Below are 16,746 nucleotides of genomic sequence, written 5' to 3'. Positions count from 1 at the left end.
TCTAAAAAGAAAGAAGAATCTATCCATCCTTCCTGTCCTTTCCATAGTGATCCACATAATAAAAATACTCGCTGGTTCCAGGGCCTGACCTGGCAGCAGCAGCGCCCCCACCCTGATGGCGACAGCCACCGGCGACCCCCGGCACGGCCGGGCCACCTCCCTGTCGCGACAGGCGACAGCGACAGCAGCGCCACCGGCGCCACCCGGATGTGGCCAATGGGGAGCGGAATGTGTGCGCACCTCGGGTGCTGCGGGGGGAAAAGGGTCTGGGGGAAAGTGGAAGTGGATGGAAAAGGGCCAAGGGTGTGGTGTCCCATCACTGCAGTGGCACCTTTTGATCTTCAGACGCTCTAGAATCCCCCAGGCTGCTATACAGATCCTGCAGAGTTTCCCTATATTGCCTTGGGCCCTTTCAGGGTGTCAGCTGTCCCATAAAAATCCCCTATAGGCGGCTTCTGGCGCTGTGTGCCCTCATAAATCCCCTATAGATGCCCCTCCCCCTCTGTTTTCGGCCATTTTCCCCTCTAGGCCCTCAGGACCCCACAGGCGCCAGGAAAAGCAGTGGGATGAGGGAAATCTTTGGAAAATGAGTCAGGAAAATACCAGGAACAGGTAGAAAAACCTCTGGGGTGGGGTGGAAAAATAGCAGGATGAGGGAGAATGTACCAGAATAACGGGAAAAAATGTTAAATTAAAGAGGAAAAAAAAAACAAAGTGAAGGTGTGAAAATATTGGGATGTAGGGAAGAACACCAAAATGAGTAGGAAAACATGAAAATGAAGATGAAAAGAGAGAAATGAGGTGGGAAAAAACCAAAAATGAGGTAAAAAGACAACACAATAATGCCTGAAATTCCACTGGATGATTTGGACAAACCTCCAAATGAAGGGGGAAAAAACAGTATGAGAGGTAAAATAATGGGATAAGGCAAAAAAAGCCCCGAAATGAGGTGCAAAAAAAAAACGGAAGTAGGAGAAAAACACCAGAATGAGGAGAAAAAGATGGGATGTGAAGAAAACCCCAAAATGAGGTGGTAAACAGAAAAAATGAGGTAGAAAAACACTGAAATGAGGAGGAAAAACACTGGGAAAAGGTGGGAAAAGACCAGGATTCCAAACCCACCAAAATGAAGTGGAAAAACAGCAGTAAAAAGTGAAAAGACCCCAGAATGAGGTGGACAACTAGCAGGATTAGGTGGAAAATCTCCAAAGTAAGGTTGAAATAAAGGAAATTATGGAGGATTCATGGATTGGGAAAAGGATCGGGAAAGATCCCCCAGCAAATCCTGTCCTGGCACTACAGACTCAGCATCTGGGACAGGATGAATTTATTTCCAATGGAATCAGAACAGGATAAGAAGACCCCAAATCCAACTTTTCCCTCTGCAAATTCACTATCCCGACTTTCCCTCAAGGTTTTCCCAAATCACAAGGAGAAGTAGTCCAGGGGTTCTTGGCCCACATGATCCCAACTCCAGTCGAGGTCGGTTCTCCCGGAATTTGCCAGGAGCTGGGAAATCTCCTCCTCGGCTGCCCTCAAAAGTTGTTCATTCGCAAACACTCCATAAAAATCCCAAAGGAATTCTGACGGGTCCGTCTCACGGCAATCCATGGGGATGGGATACACGACCCGTTGGAGATCTGGCAGCTCCAAGGTTTTCAGAAGCAGATCCTTGATTGCAGCCTTGGACAGGGGATTGTGGTAAAGTCCCAGGAAGCGCAGGCGGGAGCAGCGCAGGAGCGTCGGGAGCAGCACGGCCAGGTCGGAATCACCCATGCAGCATCCCATGAGGTTCAGCTGCAGCAGCGAGGCCGAGGTTTTCTCCAGGAGCAGCCGGAGCGGCTCCAGGAGGCCTTCAGAAACATCGAGGCCTCTCAGATCCAACTTTTTGAGGGCAGGAGCGTGGAAGCTTTGGGAGAGGAAGGTGAGGTCAGCTGGAACGAGGAAGCAGGAGCGAAATCCCAAGCTTTCCAAGGGAGCCTGGAGGTCACTGGTGGAGGGAAAAGGGAGAGGTGAGGCCTAAGGGAGGACTGGAGGGAACTGGGAATGTCAAGATTCCTGGGAGAAAGGCAGGGAATGAGAGCTGGGATTGATTCTGTGGAGTCATGGGATTGTGGGATGGGTGAGGTTGGGAAAGAGCTCCAAGAGCATTGAGTTTGACCCCTGAAAATCCTGGGATTTTTGAATGATTGGGTCATGGAATCATGAAATAAGGGCATCATTGACATTGGGCAACATCTCGAAGTTCAAGATATGAGAATCCTGGGATTATGGGATCATGGAGCCAGGGACTTGTGGAATTGTGGAGTTGCGGGGTCTTGGGAACACAGATTTATGGAATGATGGGATCTTGGGATATTGGGATCAGAGAGCCATGGAATTACGGGATCATGGAGTTATGCAGTCATGGAGCCATTAACGCTGGAAAAAGTTTCAGCATCATCAAGTCCAACCTTTGAGAATCCTGGAATCAAGGAATTATGGGATCATGGAATCATGGGAACCTGGGATCACTCAGGTAGGAAAAGATCTCAGGGACCATCAAGCCCAAATATTGAAAATTCTGGAATTAAGGATTACGATAATCAGATCATGGGATTATGGGGATAATGAAATCCTGGAATCATGGGGTTACTAATATTGGAGAAGATCTCCAAGATTCTCAAGTTCAGCCTTTGGGAACCCTGGAATTATGCAATTCTGGGATCATGAAACTATGGGATGATGAAGTCATTGAGTCATGAGCTATTGGGGTATCGGAATCACAGGATCATGGGAACACTGGGATAATGAATTCCTGGAATCAATGGATCCTTCAGGCTGGAAAAGATCCTCAAGGCCAATAAAGCCTCAACTTTGGGAATCCTGCAAACATAGATTATAGAATTATGGGACAATGGAGACACCAACTACTGGGGTAAGGGAATCATGAGAGCATTGGGATGATGAAATCCTGGAATGACTGGATCACTCAGGATGGAAAAAACCCCCAAGATCCTCAAACCCAAACCTTGAGGATCCTCCCGGAGCACAGGAAGGCCCTGCTCTGTGGGGAACTCACCACAGGATCTCACGCAGATTCCCAGAGAGATGGGTGGATCTAAGGCTGAACTCCCGGAGGCCGGACAGCATTCCCAGCTGCCTGGCCACACGGCGGATTGTCACGGCTGATTCTGAAATCAGGTCCTGGACATCCTCCGTGCTGTTCTGGAGCTTGAGGCTGCGCAGCTCCGGGAAGCGCGAGAGGTGCGGCAGGATCACTGAAAGCTCAGCCAATCTCAGACTGAAGCACAGTTCCACCCTCCGCAAAAAGGACGGATCCAGAGATTCCAACAACGTCACGGTCTCAGATGCCGAAAGGTTCTGTGCTTCGAACTCGCGGCACTTGAGGCGCAGCAGACCGTCAGCTCCGGTCTGGAGCGCGTCCCGCAGGATCTCGTAGTTTGTTGTGTGGCCAAGCAGGTCGGCGTGGACGTCCACGCCAGGAGGCTGCGGAGCGGCCTCATCCCTGGTGGTTCCAGAGCATCCTTTGTGCCGCTTGGGTCTGTGCCTCTGGAATTGCTGCTGGTGCGTGGACACCTCCACACAAGCCCTGGCCAAAGCCTTGGTGCTGGAACAGAAATGCCGCTCATCTGGATCATCCAGAACTCCTGTCATGTCCAGCACGCGCAGCCGGCACCCGCTGGAAAAAATTGGAAGAAACCATCAAAATACCTGGAAGTATGGGAGGTTGTAGCCATGCTGGAATTCCCAAAACCCACCTGGAATGGTGACCAGGCTCTTCCAGCTCCCGCTGGAGTTTCACCACCACGCCCTGGATCACGGCCTGGACACACTCTTTGTAGGGATGATCCAAGTGCAGCTTCAGGTTCCCCACGAGCTGCTGGAAGTGAAGCTCTGGAAAAGGCCAAGTGGCCACCAAATCCCGCAGGACCATGTCTTTTCCATCCTGGAATGCCGCTTGGAAAATGACATGAGAGAGATGGGGGGGAAGGGCAGGAAGAGGGCGCTGGGTGACGACGCAGCGGGCGCAGAGGAAAGCCAGGGAATCCATGGAGGGCTGTGGGAATTAGGTGAAATTGGAGCGTGCCCTGAGACAGAGAAATTGAGAATTAAGAATCAAACATCAAGAAATGCTTTCACTAAAAGGGGACTGACAGAACTGTGTGTTTACTGTAATTTACAGTGCTGACAAGAACAGAAGCACAGCAAGGCTACAAGGTGAGGTCAAGAGCTGGAGTGAACAAACAGGATGCAAGGACAAAGGTACCACAGGATAAGGGAGTCCTCAGACCCTTGAAACCAGGAAAACTGGAATCGAAGTCCAGATAATGTCCAAAGGATGAAAAAGAGAGCATGGGCAAGGAGGCAATGTGAGAAGTTCATCTGAGAGGAAGAATATTTATTTAATTTCCAAGACCCTCGTATGAACACCAGAGTAACTAAAAAGGAGCATCGTGGAGCCAGAAAGAGGAGTGGAGCTAATTTTAATATGAAGTAGAGAAAGGCAATGAATGTATATTAGGTGTATTTTTAGTCCCAGTTTGAGGAGAATAAAAGGAGATGCGCAGGTTGCCAAAGGTGTGCATGGTTTTGGAGGAGATATCCCCCATGCACCTCAACTCTGAATAAACACATACTTACTCTTATATCTTCTTTTGTGAGTTATAGAGAATTTCTCCGAGCTTCCAGGATGTGGAACCAACAGGGGAGAATTTCAGGGAAACTCGGAATCCAGGGATATCCCGAAGAAAAGGAAAGCTGTGGGAGAAGGTGAGGGCAGGATTCTGAGGGTACCCACAGCGATGCTCCCTAAAAAGAGGGTCCCGGAGTACCTCCACTCCTCCAGAGCCACCCCAAAATCTCCCAAGGATGCCAAATCCCTCCCAGAATTTCGAAATTCCTACTGGTATCCCCAAATTATCCCAAAGTCTCCTCAGGGATCCCCAAAACCGGCCCTGCCGCCCCCACCCCAACACGGCGCCTTCCACTCACCGCCCGCAGCCCGTACTGAACCTTCACTTTCATTTCTGCACTTGTTCGCAACTAATCACTGCGTGAGTCACACTCTGGAGGTGAATTAATTAGACTTTTCAGCTGTCTGTCATAGTTTCATTTAATTCTCATTGGCTCGGCAGCGTCGTGGGAAGGTGCTTTGATTTCCGCCTTTCCATTGGTTCATTTCTCCGTCAATCACCAGTCCCTGCTTTCCTATTGGTTGGGGCCGGGCGGAGGCGGGAGTTTCGCTCTGAGGTGACTCTGCGGTCCCCGCCGAGTCTCCCTCCATGTCGATCCCGATCCCTCATCCCTGATCCCGATCTCTGATCCCCGATCCCGGTTCCCGCGGCCATGGAGCGGCAGCAGGAGCTGAAGGTGCTGCTGAAGCGCTGGGAAGCGGAATTCCTGCGGGAACGGCGGCGGAAACACAACCAGGTGCTCCTGAGGGGCCGCGGCGGGGATTTGTGAGGGGGGAAATCCCTGAGGGGAGTCCCTGGAATTAGGTGCAAAAACAGCAGGATGGGAGAGAAAATATTGGCACAAGAAAAAAAAGACAAACCCAGAATGAGATGGGAAAAATTTGGGAGTGAGGAGAAAACCACCTGAATGAGTGTAAAAATAATGGGATGAAAACTAAGATAACAAAATGATGTGGAAACCAACAGAATGAGGGGGAAAATACCAATAATTAGTTGGAAAAACACCTGTATGGGCGGGGGGGGGGGGGGGGGTGAAACTGGGATAGCACAAACGAAAAAAACCCAGAATAAAGTTAAAACCAACCAAAATAAAGGGGGAAAACACCAGAACAGGGGGAAAAAGAATGGGATGAGGAAAAATCTCTAACTGATTTGGAAAAACACCTAAATGAGGCAGAAAAGAGTGACATGAAATAGGAAAACACTGGGATAAAGGCAAAACGGAAAAATGAGGCTTAAAACCACCAGGCTGAGGGGGAAAACACTGACAAAAGGTGGAAAACACTGGGAAAAGTCGAAAAAACACCAAGATGAGGCAAAACCCACCAAAATGTGGTGGAGAAATAATTCTGGCCACGGGTTTATGCACAGAATCACAAATGGGACAGGACTGCTGTGGAACACATCTCGAGCTGCTTTATTATTTGTTTTTCCCACCCAAACATCAGACTCATTACACGAATGAGACAGAGGGAAGATGCCAGCAGCTCATGTCCTTGGCCACATCCAGGGAATGTGATGTTACAAGGCACTTTGAAAGTTTTTTGACCAATCACAAAAGCAAAAGCATATTGACACTAGTTCTATCCAATCAGTGTATGTACCTGTGTCTTTGGTTAAATCAGTGCTTGCTTCTTTCCAATACAATACCTGCTTGTAAGCCTTCAAATACAATGCACTGAGTTATTATTGAGCTTAGAACTACTAATATCTTCCTAGATATACTTTCCTGCAGCTTAGAGAGTTATTCTAGCCAAGCATAAATATACAGACCATTGTTCTATTTCTCCTTGCTTTCTCCATCTCCTGTAACTTGCATTTGACATGCCTTATGCTTTCCACTTAGCTCTAATTGCAGTTCTGTTCTCTCTGAGGCCTGCTGATTTGTAGCTTTCCCAAACCCCTCTGATTTTGAGGATTCCCACAATTCCCCCTCTCAGTACAACTACAAAGAAACTTTTATAACCTTGCCATTTACTAACTGCCTTGCATTTCATAGCTTGACTATAATATTTCTGCTTATTACTTACTTAAAGCAATCTTTTTGCTCTCATTAAGCATTGCTGTGTTACAGCACAGCAATTTTAATGCTGTGAAAATCCAGTCCATTTAAAGGATATAAGTAATTTCTCATAGTATTTACAAGCCATTGTTCAAAAAAGTGTCGCCTGTTCCAAGATCTTAGTTCAAAACCTTCCTCCAGGTCTATACCTTCATCTACTATGTTTATAAGGTTTTGAGAACTCTCTGCAACTCCATTTCCTACCTCTCTCTATTGTATGATAAGGACTTACTTGATAGTTTTGTCCATCATACATGACACACAGACCAGCGAAACATTTGATTTCCCTCCATCCTTTTTGAGAGCTAATTTTTGGCAAAAGATTTCCCAAATATTTCAGTTAATAAACTTTGCTTTGGATCTCTAATAAAAATTTTACCTTTCAAAATGCTATAGAAGGGATCTATAACATAACAAAATAAAAAACCACACTTTTTGCCAAAAAGAGCTCTACAAAACCAAGAGTTAACACATTTATAAATAACACAAAATCAGTTTGCAGGTTCCACCGATGAACAAGGAATGTCAGGGAAGACCTGTGGTCCTTCTGTTCAGCTCACGTCCACGTACTTGCTTCTAATGGTCTTCAACACGTCAACACATTTTCGTGGGTGCGATATGGTTTGACTTTTTTGCTGGGACCCACTTAACTCCTGCACCTGTAGAGACATAAACATACCCTTTGTCCCATGTTCTTAATGGGAAAGGACCTTCAATGTGTCCTGTCTCAGGATTTCCAATTTAAACAGGAGGATTTTCTTTCAATTTGGTATGTGTATTGTTTGAAAAATGTCTAAAAACTGGTGGATCAGGTTCTGCAGAAAATCTGTTCAAGAAATTAAAAACATATGAAGCTTTGTTCAACCTCATCTGTGGTGTGAAGTCTATTCCCTGCTTCTATTGATCAAGAATATGTTTTAATGTTTGATGTGTCCTCTTAATAATTGCTTGACTTGGGGGAGAATGAGGTACTCCAAGGATGTGGCGAACACCCCAATCTTTTAAAAATGTGGCCAATTTTTGAGATCTATGTAGGACCATTGTCAGTTTTTACTTCTTTGGGAACACCCAATGAAGCAAAAGCTTGCAAAAATTCTTGACAGGCATGATTACCTGTCTTCTGTGCACCTGTGTGGACAGAAGAAAACCTGCACCAGAGAACACATCTACTGAAATTGTTTCTCCGCTGTCACGTTTCCTTCTGCTAAATGTCCTGGAAGCGAAGAACGAGCCCTAATATGAGAAACAAAATATGGATTAGCTCGATATTGCAAAATTATATCAAGACATGAAAGCCAACAATATAAAATGTCATTACTAACGTCCTTTAAAACTGATCCTTCTATTCCTTAACCACATTGGGACCATGAGAAGAATCTGTAATCAAATTAAAAGGTTGTGGGAAGAGCCGAAAAACTCGAACCACAGCAGCACGCTGAACAATCTGAGGAGATCCTTCTACTATTTGAACATCTGATTCCCAAGCTTGAGTTGATTGGTTCAACCAAATGACTCGTTTTTGCCTTTTGCCAGATCCATCAGTAAAGAGAGTTACTGCATTTAAAACTTCTTCACTGAATATAGGTTTCTCTCTAAAACTCAATTTTGCTTGCAATGATTTGTGAGCTGAGTAATGAACTGAACAGATACCTGGAAAATTCAACAATGCATATTGCAAATCATCAGAATTTTGCATCGTCCAATCACGACAATCTTTTTGCAATGGTAAATAGATAACTGCAATTTCTTGATCTGCTAAACTTAACAATCTTGTTCACAATTACAATGTGTGCTATGATCTCTAAAAGTGTAAAGGTAGTCTTTGGAAACGTATAGGAAAGAAAAACCCATTCTATTATCAACAAAGGATCTCTCTTAGAAGGGTCCCATTGAAACACGAGACCATAAAGCTGCACTTTTCCCCCTAAAATTGCAAGGAAGAATGGCTTTTCTGGAATACAGCCATGAGCTTGTCCTCTTTGGAAAGCTTCTGTGACCTTCTTGAGGGCTATGTGACCTTCAAGTGTTAGAGTTCTAGGAGAGCTGGTGTTGCAGCTTCCTCTTAATAGATTAAAAAGTGGACTTACTTCATCGTTGGTAATTCCCAAAATAGGTCTGACTTGATTTCTCCTAGAAGCTGTTGTAGATCTTGCAGGTTGTTGACACTGGTCTGGAGCTCTATCTTCTGTGGTGCAATTGTTTTTTCAGTCATCTTCCATCCCAGATATTTCCAGGGTGGAAATTTTGAATTTTGGTTATAGAAATTTCAAGTCCAGCATTTTGGATTTCAGTCACAACAGTAGCACGAGTTTGCTCCATCTCTCTCTGTGTTGGACTGCAATGAGCAAATCATCCATGTAGTGCAGAATCATGGATCTTGGATGCTTCTGTCAAACTGGAGACAAAGCTTGTGCAACAAAATATTGGCAGATTGTAGGTGAATTCTTTATTCCTTGAGGCAATGATTTCCAGTGATATCTCTGCATGGGCTCACCTTGATTGATGACCGGAACTGGAAAAGCAAATCTTGGAGCATCATCAGGATGAAGTGGGATGTGGAAAAAACGGTCCTTTAAAACGATAACAATGAGAGGCCAGTGTTTTGGAATCATTGATAAGGAAGGAAGTCCAGGCTGAAGAGGTCCCATGTCTTCAATCACTTCATTGATGTTCCTCAGTTCATGAAGCAACCTCCAGGAGTCCGATGCCTTCTTGTGGATGACGACCACTGGTGAATTCCAGGGATTATTTGTGGTGTGATATGACCTTGTTGCAATTGCTCCTTTACCAATTTTTTAAGGATATTTAATTTTTTTCTCTGTTTAAGGCCATTGATCAATCCATACAGAACGCTCAGTTTTCCAGTTCAGTCTTAAAGTGGCAGGTTTTGACATGGTTTCCATCACAGGCCTAATTCCAGTCTTGCTCCCCATTGGGACAGCACGTCTCTCCCCTAGATTGTGAAAGGCCTCTGAACAACAGATGGACTTACTGTTGCAGTCTTTCCTTCAGGACCTGTAATGTTAATCATGGATGCACTTTGCAAACACACTGTAACACCTCCAACCCCTGTGAGGGAACCTGCAGGAGCTACCAAAACCCAATGGCTGGGCCAAAACGTGAGAAATTCCAGTGACATTGGTACTGGCATCCAGCATGCCTGTAATGAAATTGGTTTACCATGGCAAGTCAGGTTGCAAGTCAATTTTGGCTGGTTGTGGTCTAAATATTGTAACCAAAAGACCTCAGGGCCTGAGGTTCCAAACAGCACAGACATAACTGGATGCTCTGGAAAGTTGTTATGCTTGAGTGTAATCATGGGTAAAAGAAATGCAATAGCTTATTGGTGTTTTTGGTGGAATTACCATAGGAACATTAAATGCAAGCACTAAAATCATCAGCTCGTCCTGACAATTTACTGAAGCAACAGCTGGAAGGACTCAAAGTCCAAAAATTTTGTTGCTGGCCTTGGCTATAAGCAAAACATCTTGTCTTTGTTGAAAGGAACCAGTATTTCCAGTAGGAATGTTTTCATAACAAAATTTATTTTAAAGGTGCATCAATTTTGAGTAGGCCAATTCCAACCTTGCACATGAGAGGATTGAGCTGGAACCATCTGAGGAATGGTTGGCTGAGGGATGAGTGACTGAGGTACCAGAACCATTTGATTGGGTACCACTGCTTCTGTCGAGGCGCGGTGGCCCGGGCTCTATTTCGAGTTTAATAATAAAGGTTTGCCATCGATGTCAAATTGAAAACGACAGTACTTAAAGGAAAAAAACCTTAAAACATGGGAGAAAAGCTACAAAACCAGGGAAAAATCTCATGATGTGGCAGAAATAACATCGGCATAAGACAGAAAACTAACAAAACCAGCAGAAAAGTATTGAAATGAAAGGAATAAAACACTGGAATGAGACAGAAAAGCACTGGGATGAGGTGGAGTTGCCAGGATTTTGGGAAGGAGGCTGTGATGCTTTTCTGCGATAGAGGCTCAGAGAATTTCCCAGCTCTGAGCTTTTCCCAAATCACAAAGAGAAGTAGTCCAGGTCTTTGTGACCATAGGGATTGTAAGTCCAGACGAGGTCAGTTCTCAAAGAATTTGCCAGGATTTGTGAAAACTCCACTGTTGCCGCTGCCAAAAGCTCATCATCTGTTCCATAATCCCAATTGTTTTCTGGCAGGGGCTTCTTGTAGCAATCCCTGGGGTAAGGATACACAAGCAGCTGGAGATCCGGCAGCTCCAAAGTTTTCTGGAGCAGATCCTTGAGCACGACCGTGGACAGGGGATTGCCAAAGAGTCCCAGGAAGCGCAGGCGGGAGCAGCGCAGGAACGTCGGGAGCAGCACGGCCAGGTGGGAATCGGCCATGGCACAATTACTGAGATCCAGGTGCAGCAGCGAGGCCGAGGTTTTTTCCAGAAGCAGGTGGAGCAGCTCCAGGAGGCCTTGGGAGATGTTGTTGCCGGTCAGATCCAACTTTTTGAGGGCCGGAGCGTGGAAGCTTTGGGAGAGGAAGGCGAGGTCATCAGGAATGAGGGAGCAGTAGCCCAATTCCAGGCTTTCCAATGGAGCCTGAAGGTTGCTGGTGGGAGGGAAAAGGCAGAGGTGAGGCCCAAGGGAGGACGGTAGGAGCTGGGAATGTCAGGATTCCTGAGGGAAACATGGGGAATGAGAGCTGGAATTGCATCCCTGCAATCGCAGGATTGTGGCATGGGTGAGAGAGCTACAAGAACATCGAGTTCAACCCCTGAAAAACTCTGGAATTTTGGAATGATGGGATCATGGAGTTATGGAAAGACTGAGTTTGGGAAAAGTCTCCAATTCCATCAAAGTTTGAGAATCACAGAATTATGAGATCAAGAAATCCTGAAATTGTGAAATTTAATTGTGGAATTATGTAATGGCTGATGTTTGGAAAGAGCTCCAAGAAATCGAGTTCGATCCCTGATATCCCGGGGATTTTGAAATGTTGGGATCATGGAGTTATGGAATGGGTGAGCTTGGGAGAGGTCTCCAAAACCATCAAGTTTGATCTATGAAAATCCTGGGATTTTGAAATTATGGGATCATAAAATCATGGAATCACTGAAGTTGGGCAAAATCTCCAAGACCATCAAGTTCAAGTTTTGAGAATCCTGGGCTTATGGAATCATGATAATTGTGGAATTGTTGAGTTATGGGGTCATTGAACCATTAAATTTGGAAAAGCCTTCAGGATCATCACGTCCAACCTTTGGAATCCCTAGAACCAAGGAATTATGGGATTATGGAATCATGGAGTCCTGGACTGTTGTTTTAATGGGACCATGGGAACCTGCGATCACTATAGTTGGAAAAGATCTCAGGGACCATCGAGCCCAAGCTTTGGGATTTCTGGAATCAAGGGGAATCATAGGAATATTGAGGTAATGAAATCGTGGAATCATGGGATCATTAAGATTGGAGAAGATGTCCAAGATTGTGAAGTTCACCCTTTGACGATCCTAGAATTGTGAAGATTTGGGATCATGGAATTATGGGATGACAAAACAATTGAATCATGAACTATTGGGATAATGAAATCACAGATCATGGGAACATAGGGATAATAAAATCCTGGAACCCCTGGATCCCTCAGCTTGGAAAAGAGCCTGAGGATCCCTGTGCCCAACGCTTGGGAATTCCCCTAGAGCACGAGAAGGACCCCCTCTAAGGAACTCACCAGAGGATATGGCGCAGATTCCCGGAGAGCTGTGAAGATCCCAGGCTGAGCTCCCGGAGGCTGGGCAGCATTCCCAGATGCCTGGCCACGCAGCGGATTACTATGGCTAAGTCTGGCGTCAGGCGCCGCATGTTCATGCTGAAGTCCAGGAGCTTGAGGCTGCGCAGCTCCGGGAAGCGGGAGAGGTGTGGCAGGATCAGCAAGAGCTCCGTCAATCCAAAATTGTTGTACCACAGTTCCACCCTCCGAAGAAAAGATGGATACAGACATTCCAACAAAATCACAATCTTCAGTGCAGAGATGTTCTCCGCGTAGAATTCACGGCACTTGAGGCGTAGCGGGCTGGTGGCTCCGGTCTGGAGCGCGTTACACAGGATCCTGTAGGAATCTTTCCTGACATAAAGGTTGGCGTGGACATCCACGCCTGGGGGCTGTGGAAATGCCGTGGCAGCTCCAGAGGGGCCTTTGTGCCGCTTAGGCTCGCGCCTCTGGAATTCCTGCTGGTGCTTGGACACCTCCTCAAAAGCCTTGGCCAAAGCCACAGTGCTGGACCAGATGGTCACCCCGCTTGGAGAGCGGCCGCACAGGGAATCCGGGAGTCCGGTCATGTCCAGCACACGCAGCCGGCGCTTGCTGGAAAAAATAGGAAGAAATCATCAAAATACCTGGAAATATTAGAGGTTGTGGCCATGCTGGAATTCCCAAAACCCACCTGAAATCGTAGCCGGGCTCTTCCAGCTCCCGCCGGAGCTGTGCCACCACAGCCTGCATGATGGCCTTGATGTAGTCGATTAAGGGATGATCTCTGAGGAGCTCTCGGCGCCTCACAAGCTGCTGGAAGTCGAGTACTTGGATAGGCCAAGCGGCCACCAAATCCCGCAGGACTAAGTGTTTTCCATCCAGGAATGCCAATTGGAAAAGGACAGGATACAGACCAGGGAGAATGTGGGGAAGAGGGCGCTGGGCAAGGATGTGGCGGGCGCAGAGGAAAACGAGAGAATCCATGGATTCTGGGGGGCTGTGGGAATAAGGTGAAATTGGGGGGACCCCTGAGACAGAGAAATTGAGAATTAAGAATCAAGCATCCGTATGTTCTTTCACTTAAAGGGGGCTGGCAAAACCGTGTGCTCATTATAATTTACAGTGCTGACAAGAACAGGAGCACAGCAAGGCTCCAAGGTGAGGTCAAGAGCTGGAGTGCAGAAACAGGATGCAAGGAAAAATCACCACAGGATAAGGGAGTCCTCAGACCCCTGAAACCAGAAAAACTGGAACCAAAGTCCAGATGATGAGCAAAGGACTAAAAAAAAAGCATGGGCAAGGAGGCAAGGTGAAAAGTTCATCTGAGAGGAAGAGTATTTACTTCATCCCAAAGACCCTCAGAGGAATACAAGAGCAATCAGAAGGGAACAATGCGCAGCCATGAAGAGGGTGGGGGCAATTTTATTACAAAGCGGAGACAAGCAGTGAATGTGTATTGGGTGTATGGTGTAGTCCCAGTTCGTACAGCATAAAAGGAGAGGCGCAGGTCACCAAAGGTGCGCATGGTTTTGGAGGAGATATTCCCCATGCACCTCAACACTGAATAAACACATACCTACTCTTATAACTTTCTTTATGGATTATAGAGAGTTTTTCCGTGCTTCACCTTCAGGATCCGGAACCACCAGGGAGAATTCCAGGGAAACTCCCAATCCAAGGATATCCCAAAGAAAAGGGAAGCTGTGGGAGAAAGTGGGGGCGGTGTTGTGAGGGTAGCCCCAGCGCTACTCCCTAAAAGGAGGATCGCGGAGTACCCCTACCCCACCAGGGCCACCCCGAAATCCCTCAAGGATCTCAAGCCCCTGCGGAAATCTCCAAATTCCCACAGGGATCTGCAAATTATCCCACAGTCGCCACAGGAATCTACAAAATGGGTTTTGCCTCCCCCTCCAACACGGAGCGCCCCCGCTCGGCGTCCGCCTGCAGCCCCAACTCGCGCCCAGCCCGTTCAGAAGCTCAACTTCCGTGTCTGCGCTTTGTCGCAACCAATCAGCGAGCGAGACCCACCCGTGAGGCGAATTCTTAGATTTAATAGGGCTGCACACATGTCTGTCAGCATGGATTTAATCTCCATTGGCTAAAGCGCGACGTAGGCGGACGCTTTGATAAGGGTTTTTTCATTGGCTTATCCGCTGTCAAACACTAATCTCTGCCTTCATTTTGGTTGGCGCTGCACGGGAGCGGGAGGTTCACTCTGAGGCCACTCTGCTGTCCCTGCCTCAATCCAGATCCTGATCCCGGTTCCCGCGGCCATGGAGCGGCAGCAGGAGCTGAAGGTGCTGCTGAAGCGCTGGGACGAGGAATTCCTGCGGGAACGGCGGCGGAAACGCAGCCAGGGGCTCCTGAGGGGCCGCGGCGGGAATTTGTGAGGGGGAAAATCCCTGAGGGGAATCCCTGGAATTGGGAGCGGGGGGGGGGGGAGGCTGGTTTGGGGGTCTTTTCGAGGGGTGATTGCGGTGGCTGAGGAGGTCCTGGAGGTAGTTTAAGTTTGCTGGGGTTTGTTTGGGGTGATTTGGGGGTTCCCTGGAATGAGCTGGATTTGTTTAGGGGTCCTTCGGCTGGTTTTGGCATGCTAGGGGATCTTTATGGTGATTTTGAGTGGTGTTGGAATGCAGGATTTAGAGTAGGGGAGTCCTGGGGTTTTTTGTGCTGTCCTTGGGGTGGTTTGGGGGTCTTTGGGCTGGAATTAGAAGGCCCTGGAATGGGGTAGGTTTGGTTTGGTGGTGTACAGATAATTTTTGGGATTTCACTAGAAGGAGGGGGGCGGCTATTTGGGGGGGGCTGAGGTATTTTAGGGGGTGTGAGAGAGTTTTTGCGGTTGTTAAGACATCTGAGGAATGAGTGGGATTTCCTTAGGGGGATCCTGGGGCTTTTTGGGTTGTCATTGGGGTAGTTTTGCAGTACCAGGGGGGTCTTTAGGGTGATTTGGGGATCCCTGCAATGACGGGAACTGATCTGGGGCAGGGACTGGGGGTTTTTCCAGTACGCTTAAGAGTGGATTTTAGGGTGCTAGGTGTGGTATTTGAATGTGAGAGGGTGCTTAAAGTGGTTTAGGGAGTCTCCCCAATTCAGGCCATTTTTTTTTCCCAGGCTGACATGGATTAGGCTCCTCAGGAGACGCACAGTGAGTTTGGGCAGAAAAGTTGGGATCTTGAAGCTTCGAAACCCCTAAAACAAACAAAAACCTATCCATCCCCCCGGACCTACCCATGGTGATCCATATAATAAAAACACTCGTGGGTTCCAGGCCCCTTCCACTGTCCCTGCAGGTACCGGGGCAGCAGCAGCGCCCCCACCCTGATGGCGACAGCCACCGGCGACCCCCGACACGGCCGGGCCACCTCCCTGTCGCGACAGGCGACAGCGACAGCAGCGCCACCGGCGCCACCCGGATGTGGCCAATGGGGAGCGGAATGTGTGCGCACCTCGGGTGCTGCGGGGGGAAAAGGGTCTGGGGGATGTGGAAGGAGAGGGGCTGGGGGTGGGGTGTCCCACCAGTGTAGGGGCACCTATTGATCTCCAGGCCCTATAGAACCCTCCAGACCGCCCTGTAGACTCCGGAGCTTCCCTATAGAGTCTTGAGCCCTTACAGAGTGTCAGCTGTCCCATAAAAATCCCCTATAGGCAGCTCCTGGTGCTGTGTGCCCTCATAGATCCCCTGTAGTTGCTCCAGCCATTCTCAGTTTCTCACCATTTTCCCCTCTTGGCCTTCAGGACTCCACAGGCACTGGGAGAAGCAGTGGGATAAGGGAAAAAGGTGGACTATGAGGTGGGAAAATATCAGGATAAGGGAAATAAATGAAGTGGGAAAATATTAGGATGCGGGGGAAAACACCAAAGTGAGCTGGAAAACATCAAAGTAAGGATGAAAAGAGAGAGATCAGATGGAAAACAACCAAAAATGAGGCAAAAAACCAACAGAATAAGACCCAAAATACTAAAGTTCAGTGGAAAATCGCTGGGATGAGGTGGTGAAATACGAACATGAGGGGAAAAACCACCAGGATAATGGGAAAGGCAGTGACATGAGGAAAAACCCCATTAACGTGAGGCAGAAAAGCACCAGGACTTGGCAGAAAAACACTGGGATGAGGGTGGGAAATAGCAAAATGAAAAAAGGTGGAAAACAACAGAATAAGGTGCATAATTCCACAGTGAGGTGGAAAACCATCAGAATGAGAGGGAAAATATTGGGAGAAGATAAAAAAAATCCAAAACGAGATGAAAACAACCAAAATGAAG

At 47.4% G+C, this 16,746-nt stretch overlaps 1 protein-coding gene across 1 annotated transcript; it reads right to left on the bottom strand.

The window, feature by feature from the left end:
- Positions 1–1,031: 1,031 nt before the first annotated feature.
- LOC306815631 (uncharacterized protein) lies at positions 1,032–14,211 on the bottom strand. The gene is made up of 8 exons (XM_079332198.1): positions 14,060–14,211; positions 13,175–13,511; positions 12,463–13,095; positions 10,792–11,343; positions 9,254–9,329; positions 3,762–4,060; positions 3,062–3,682; positions 1,032–1,990 (listed from the first exon to the last, which is right to left on the bottom strand). Exons 2-8 carry the CDS (start codon positions 13,465–13,467, stop codon positions 1,426–1,428), a joined length of 3,039 nt encoding a protein of 1,012 aa, XP_079188324.1. The 5' UTR covers positions 13,468–13,511; positions 14,060–14,211; the 3' UTR covers positions 1,032–1,425.
- Positions 14,212–16,746: the final 2,535 nt, after the last annotated feature.

Source organism: Erithacus rubecula, assembly GCF_903797595.1.
Source record: "Erithacus rubecula genome assembly, contig: scaffold_176_arrow_ctg1, whole genome shotgun sequence".
In the NCBI taxonomy this organism is placed as follows: Eukaryota; Metazoa; Chordata; class Aves; order Passeriformes; family Muscicapidae; genus Erithacus; species Erithacus rubecula.
Note: the sequence above shows the minus strand (reverse complement) of the source record. Positions and strands in the feature narration are given on the sequence as shown.

Excerpts from the sequence above, each read along its gene's own strand:
- LOC306815631 (XM_079332198.1), bottom strand. The coding sequence starts at position 13,467 with ATGGATTCTCTCGTTTTCCTCTGCGCCCGCCACATCCTTGCCCAGCGC. Across the intron at positions 13,096-13,174 it reads GAGCCCGGCTACGATTTCAG|CAAGCGCCGGCTGCGTGTGC; the intron begins GTGGGTTTTGGG and ends TATTTTTTCCAG. Across the intron at positions 4,061-9,253 it reads AGTTCCGGTCATCAATCAAG|CCCTCCATGGATTCCCTGGC; the intron begins GTGAGCCCATGC and ends TAATTCCCACAG.